We start from the raw sequence: 7,414 nt of genomic DNA, 5'->3' as shown, positions 1-7,414 counted from the left end.
CAAAGAACAGATATGTTAAGAGAGATTTAGACAGAAGATTGCACGTCTCATCTATTTTGAACACCGATTAAATTATTCATACGAATCGTAAAACAAGGGAAAACAATAATGATGATAATTAATACTTGTAATATCTAAAATGAGAGAAATCAAGAGAGTTTTCAAAGATACATAAAAGACTTTACACATGTATTTATTATATAGAATACTTGATTTAATTATTGTTATTGTTGTATAAAGTTAAACAATCTGATGCAGGAGGCTTAATAAGGAGCCATCATATGAATTGTTTGGAATGAACTGTATGAAGTTTAATTTGAGAGAGGTCCCGGAGGATACCCGGAGAGTTTAAAGAGCCATGATTCAGATGAATCATTGAGAAACGGTGAAAATATACTAATTACTAACTTTTCAATAATAAACTATTATACTAATTGTTTACAACTACACTGTATTATAACGAACTACACTATATGCAGTTTAACAACGGCCCACTCCCATGATTTATTAAATTCTGAAACAAATTTATGTTTTCCAAGTGTGTTTTATTGTGTGTCCTACAATAAAATGAAACTGTTTTTCATGCGTATGAGCGCAGCGAAGGAGCATGAAACTCACACAAGTTTATAACGATCTACATGTACATGTATTAAGCTACCTAGCAACTCAAAATGGGCCGGGAAATTTGCGCGCTTTCTTTTAATAGATTCTCCCCCGGCGGGACTAACATTAGAGAACTTTCGAGTTGGGACGGTAGCAAACATGACGGTAGTATAACACGGTGGTCCAGATGCTCCTATTCTCGCCCGGGCGCGGCTCCCGTTTTATATGTTATGGACCAAGTCCCGTCGCCTAAACATTAGACAACTTTTGCGCGGCTAGCATCTCACAACCTGTGCCTGGCCATTTTCGGGTCTACAATAGCTAAATTTTGACTTGATAATAGCTAGATAATGATAAGGGACCTCTCAAATGAGAGCGGGACTTGAGTAACACGGTTCAGTGCAGTGCTTAACAACCATAACACAGTGTACAAATGACACCATTCGGTCGCGCGTACAGCCGAACGCAGGACGGAAACTAGTTCAGTTTAGCGCATGCGCTGATCTATTGTTCCGCTCCCTTACTCTGATCTATTGTAATCGTGTACCCCCCCCCCCCCAAGGAAAGATGAGGCCACGTAGCCTACATTATGTCTTCCTTTTGTGTTCACACCACATCAGAAAGTAGGTAAAACACGCCAACCTAATGCTAATCTGCCTCATCTTCCCTGGGGAAAAATACGGTTAATTTGTTTCTATCGTCCCCTCGCTGATACCTTTTTTGTTCAACGACTGTTGCTTTAAGTTTGTTCTCATGACTATTTTGATTTCTATTTGCGGATCCGACCTCTGGTTCAGCAAATTATTTTCTCGGCCCCTAAGGATATTGTATGGTCACGCCACTGGGCTCTGAGTAGGCGACCGGTTACACTCCAATTTGACATTGACGTAATTTAAAGGGAAAACCATCGACTAATCAAATTGACATACCATTTCCCAAACAGAAACTTGTTCAACGAGCTGTAAGAACACAATTTTGCGGTATTAAGCGTTGTCATGAGGCTGGGCTCTTTCTTCATGGAAGACATTGTTTATTGTCTAGACAGGCTATTTAAAAACATGTGTCCATCACGTTTGTTTCCTTTATCTTGCCAGATTTTTAGCTATCTGTTGCTTTGTACATCAATATATTTTGTTTTGTTTTGTAGAGGGTTTTGCAAAAAGGGCTTATTTATTCAAATGTCCGTGTCAAAGAAAAATTGAACGTGTATGAATATTAAAAAGAGCGATTTCTGAGAGTGTATTTTTAATAATCAAACCTTGAAACATTATCACAACTATCACGAACATTTAAAAAATAGTAAAAATTTGACAAAATGTAAGGCCCATATTGCATTCATTATACATAGTAAATAATATTGTTCACTGTCTGTGGCAATCCTGCTGCATTGATAGCCGTGACTGTTAGGTAATAGTCTGTATGAGAAACCAGCGGCGATACACGCATACCAGTATTCATGGTCTCTACCCATTGCATGACGTCACTTCCGCCCAGGATGGTGCCGATGGAGACCTCAAAGTACAGTGGACTGGAGGAGACGAATAATCCGTCCCAGCTCAAATCAACTGTGCCGTTTCCATGCCATGCAGAAGTAAGATAAGTCAAATCTGTAAAAGTAAATAGAAACAGGTCTTGGCTTACATTATGCGCGGCCATTTTTTGTTTCTCCGTCCGTTGGTGACTACAACCCGTCTCTATATTTGTATTTTGAGGTTCAGGTTGTATCTGGATTTACACAGAAACCTCTAGCAAACACGATTAATGTGCTTTTAATGCTTTTAGCTTTAACAAAAAAATTGTGTTGTAAACAAAACCATGTTTTATTTCTCACTTGCGCACACGTGTCAACTGGTGAGGGTGCAAACTCTGTGTCACCTGAAATTTGCACTACACTGTAAAACACACAGGGATGTTGAATCACAACAAACGTGCTGCGACCTCATAAACGCCCCTTATCAACTATATGGATGAAGTGAGATGAAGAAAACAATAAAGGAAATAGTAAAAACACATACCTTGGCTTCTGGGTTTTGAGGTCTCAACCGTGAAATTTTGAGTGATAGCCCGGCTGATCAGATCAGCTTGATTGACTGCTCTGACAGACAGGCTATATGTTGCGTCATCATCAAGGGTAACATTTAACCAATTAAGATGCTCTTCTGATGCTGATCCACATCGTTTCCATGGAGACGTAGATAAGCTTCCTCCAGTGAGACGGCACTGAAACGCGGGAAAAGGATTTAAAGTTTTTTTAAACTTTAAAATGGTTCTCTATATATGTTTGAGTTGCTCGGAGAATGCGGCTGAAGAAAACACAAATTGTAATGCTGTTTAAATTTTAATTGATTTAAAGGCAGTGGACACTATTGGTAATTACTCAAGATATTTGTTAGCATAAAACCTTACTTGATTACGAGTAATGGGGAGAAGTTGGTAGTATATAACATTGTGAGAAACGGCTCCTTCTGAAGTGGAGTAGTTTTCGAGAAAGAAGTAATTTTTAACGAATTTGATTTCGAGACCTCAGATTTAGGATTCGATGAGGTCTCGAAATCAAGCACCTGAACGCACACAACCTCGTGGGACAAGGGGTGTCTTTTCTGTCACTATTATCTCGCAACTTCGACGACCGATTGAGCTCAAATTTTCTCAGGTTTGTTATTTTATGCATATGTTGAGATACAGCAAGTGAGAAGACTGGTCTTTGACAATTACCAATAGCGTCCAGTGTCTTTAAAGGCAGTGGACACTATTGGTAATTACTCAAAATAATTGTTAGCATAAAAACTTACTTGGTAGCAAGCAATGGAGAAACATTGTGAGAAACAGCTCCCTCTGAAGTGACGTAGTTTTCGAGAAAGAAGTAATTTTCCACGAATTTGATTTCGATACCTCAAAATTAGATTTTGAGGTCCCGAAATCAAGCATCTGAAAGCACACAACTTCGTGTGACAGGGGGGGGGGGGTTTTCTTACATTGTTATCTCGCAACTTCGACCACCAATTGACCTCAAATTTTAACAGGTTTGTTTGTGTGCATATGTTGAGATACACCAAGTGAGAAGACTGGTCTTTGACAATACCAGTAGTTTCCAGTGTCTTAAAAAAAAAAAAAAAACACATTTGCCATGTCGACTGTATCTATGTGAATGATTATAATTCGATACCCAAACAGTTTTCATCTGCTCCATCAGTGCTACTCACCCACTGATTTCTATAATACTCGATACCCAAACAGTTTTCATCTGCTCCATCAGTGTTACTCACCCACTGATTCCTATAATACTCGATACCCAAACAGTTTTCATCTGCTCCATCAGTGTTACTCACCCACTGATTTCTATAATACTCGATACCCAAACAGTTTTCATCTGCTCCATCAGTGTTACTCACCCACTGATTCTATAATACTCGATACCCAAACAGTTTTCATCTGCTCCATCAGTGCTACTCACCCACTGATTTCTATAATACTCGATACCCAAACAGTTTTCATCTGCTCCATCAGTGTTACTCACCCACTGATTCCTATAATACTCGATACCCAAACAGTTTTCATCTGCTCCATCAGTGTTACTCACCCACTGATTTCTATAATACTCGATACCCAAACAGTTTGCATCTGCTCCATCAGTGTTACTCACCCACTGATTCCTATAATACTCGATACCCAAACAGTTTTCATCTGCTCCATCAGTGCTACTCACCCACTGATTTCTATAATACTGTCAGTGTGATAGAGATTAGTGTAATCACCTGGTAAAAGTGGATACCAAATGGGTCCATAAATCCTTCCCATGATGCTTTGATGGAACTATTCTGGGACTGGTACCCGTCGAGCGTTGCATACGCCGTATCAGACACGGCTTTCACTTTGACGACGGCTACCAGTGAACTTGGCGGCTCTGTTACTATAGTAACGCCGTCAGATGCTTTCCATGATGACCTCCCCACATTGTTGAAGCATTTAACCGTCGAAAATAGTTTCTGACCTTCGACCATGACACCAGAGAGATCTGCAATGACCTTTGACTCTGAATCGGATGAAACTGTGCTGGGTAAGACGTCATCAAGCCCTGGTTCTAAACCTAAAAGGAAAAAGTTGTATTTATTGATATAATTTTTTAAATACCACTTACTTTTGGAAGTCAATAATTTCATAGATTGTTCACGTTTAATACACAGGAAAACAAATGAAATTATATGTTGCATCCCAAACTCAACATAAACAGTATAGTTGTCGACTGCTTGATTTGACCGTGAACAAAACAATGGACACCCAAGTGAACACTGCCGAGAACAACAAATGTCGAACAACTTCGCATTGCTTTAATTAGGTTCCTGTTGCTTTGTCATCTTTATTTCAGATATCATGTTGAATCTTACCAATGGCCCATTCGCAATAATCGATTCCACTTTCCGGGTCAGACGCAGACCATCTTAAGGATATAGATTTATCATCTGAACCAAAGTCAATATCTGTAAATTAAAACATTCAAGAGAAAAGCATAATTAATATTCATAATGGTCTTAATTTAAGTTGTATACCTATGGTTATCAGTGTTCATTCGAGATCAGACATTCTGATGACACTCGGCTTGATTTTGATTTTAATTGGAAGAAACACTTCATGACTTTAAATTAAAATCACTTCCTAATGTTCTGTTAAACATATGCAAAACAAAGCAATAAAACAGGAATTAGAAATGTATGTACTTACCATATTCACTTGGACCATCAAGTACCGAATGAATAATGGGAGCTGTCATGTCAACTAGGATAGGTTCAGAGGTCACTACCGAGGTGAGTTCAGCAGCATTCTTTGACGTCACCGTGACGTATATATGGGAACCATGAGACATTTTGAGTTCAGTATTGATAGCGTCTGTTTGGGTTCCATCGGACTTGAAGTTCTGCAATTGAGTACCACCTGAACACGTTCCTGAAACAACACAACCAAACACTGCTATTGGAATCCATTACGAAATCAACACAAATTATAGCGACACTTGATTGTACAGAGATTCTCTTTTTTTCACGCAACTATTTGTTTGGCTTTAGTTATTAAATTGGAACTTGCAATACAAATTATACTTAGCGTTTTGTATTTGTCTAGCACGAACACCAGAAAACAAGCTTGTTTAAACTTACCGATGGCCCAGTTGTAGTCAATGATTGGACTCTCTGGATCAACAGTGCCACGTGGCCTGAAGTGATGACCAATTGTGGATAAACTGTGTATGGACGTCTACTGATCCATGACCATTACTTGGTTCACTTGCTATTAGTGTCACCTAGAATTGACAAACAATCAGATTGTCATATTTCAACCTATCAAACAGAATGTTCGGCTGAACACTTATTGATGTAAAGGTAAACGTTTCGGACTGGACCGCCTTCCTGACACACACTTCAGCAATTTAATTAAGTATTTTATTGGTTTGTGGAAGTCATCAAAAAACAACGTTCTCTGACTCTGCATAATTGCACAGACCAACGTTTATGAACATGCACTTTACACCATCATTTTCAGTTCTGGAAGTGGTTTCTTCAGCGCTTTGTAATAAGGTATACCAACTGATTGGATGCTTAAAAAACGTAAAGCAAAATGAAGTTCAAAATTGTTACAGTATGAGTAAAAGTATGTAATTATTGTAAAACTCATCGTTATCATCATGGAAGATTATACATGTATATCTTAATTCTTGTACCTGAATATTGTCAAGTAGAATTCCATTCGATCGCCCAACTGATGATATTATCAAAGTTGAGAGAGTTTCACTAGCTGTGAAATAAAACCTCTGTTCATGCCACTGTATGGACGACAGACTCTGGTTAGAGTGACTACCAGCTGGGTGACTGTACAACCTGAAGACACGGTTTAATCCTGGTGCTTCAATGCGACCTTCTTGGTTTAACAGAGGCTCATTAGACAGGACAACGTGACTAGTAAAGAAGAGGACCCGGTAGTGGCTTCCTGGGGTCGAGTTAAAGGTTTGTGAGATCGATCCGTGTAATGATAAGAAAGAACGTCCGTAACCAGCAATCTTCTTCCCACGTGTGATCACAATGATTTGGGTACCAGAGTCAACTTCCCATGGCGCTATTTCATCCAGTGAACCTTCTGAGTCTTCGTCGGCATTTGATGTGGAGTCATGTGATCCTGTCAACGAAGCAATTGATGACGTGACGTACCTCACATGAGTACTTTATAAATCAATGTAATCTTTGTATATTTACAAACTATGGGTATTAAATAATAAATTGCTGTTAATACTTGTTATTTTTTTTCGAGTAAACGCTTTATTTTGGGTTTTATCTTTGAAATGTTTGGAGTGCTTTGAATAAACAAATACAACATTAAACAGGTTAAATATATATTAAATTTGCATCGGGGAAAAAGAGTATTAATAAGGGAATGAATGTGTGGTGAAGAGGTTTTCAACTAGTGGTTTAATCCCAACGAGGCCTGGTTCTTGATAATTTTACCGAGACAAAGTCTAGGTAAATTATCAAGAACCAGGCCTCAGCAGGTTTAAACCACTAGTTGAAAACCGATTCAACACACTTTGATTCACATTCATAATTACCTTTTCGGTCAAAAAACATCAACACTTATGGTGAAAAAGTAAAATAAATGCAATTTTCTTGAATTTTTTCAATGATTTCTGTCAACACAACATCCCTCCAGCTATGCAATGGTAAGGCCCAGTCAAGTTCTTCGGGTAAACAACTCCTTAAAAGGGAATGCTGTGCGCGTCGCGCGTATTGCGTGATGTGACACAACTGTCTCATAGTGCATTGTTATAGGG

General features: G+C 38.7%; 1 protein-coding gene across 1 annotated transcript; it reads right to left on the bottom strand.

The window, feature by feature from the left end:
* Window positions 1–1,155: 1,155 nt before the first annotated feature.
* LOC117298592 lies at window positions 1,156–6,897 on the bottom strand. Its single transcript, XM_033781910.1, has 7 exons — window positions 6,314–6,897; window positions 5,754–5,896; window positions 5,323–5,544; window positions 4,989–5,081; window positions 4,359–4,690; window positions 2,619–2,823; window positions 1,156–2,210 (listed from the first exon to the last, which is right to left on the bottom strand). The coding sequence occupies exons 3-7, from the start codon at window positions 5,462–5,464 to the stop codon at window positions 1,942–1,944; spliced, it is 1,041 nt and encodes a 346-aa protein (XP_033637801.1). The 5' UTR covers window positions 5,465–5,544; window positions 5,754–5,896; window positions 6,314–6,897; the 3' UTR covers window positions 1,156–1,941.
* Window positions 6,898–7,414: the final 517 nt, after the last annotated feature.

The sequence above is a fragment of the Asterias rubens genome, chromosome 13 (genome assembly GCF_902459465.1).
Source record: "Asterias rubens chromosome 13, eAstRub1.3, whole genome shotgun sequence".
NCBI classification, from domain to species: Eukaryota; Metazoa; Echinodermata; class Asteroidea; order Forcipulatida; family Asteriidae; genus Asterias; species Asterias rubens.
Note: the sequence above shows the minus strand (reverse complement) of the source record. Positions and strands in the feature narration are given on the sequence as shown.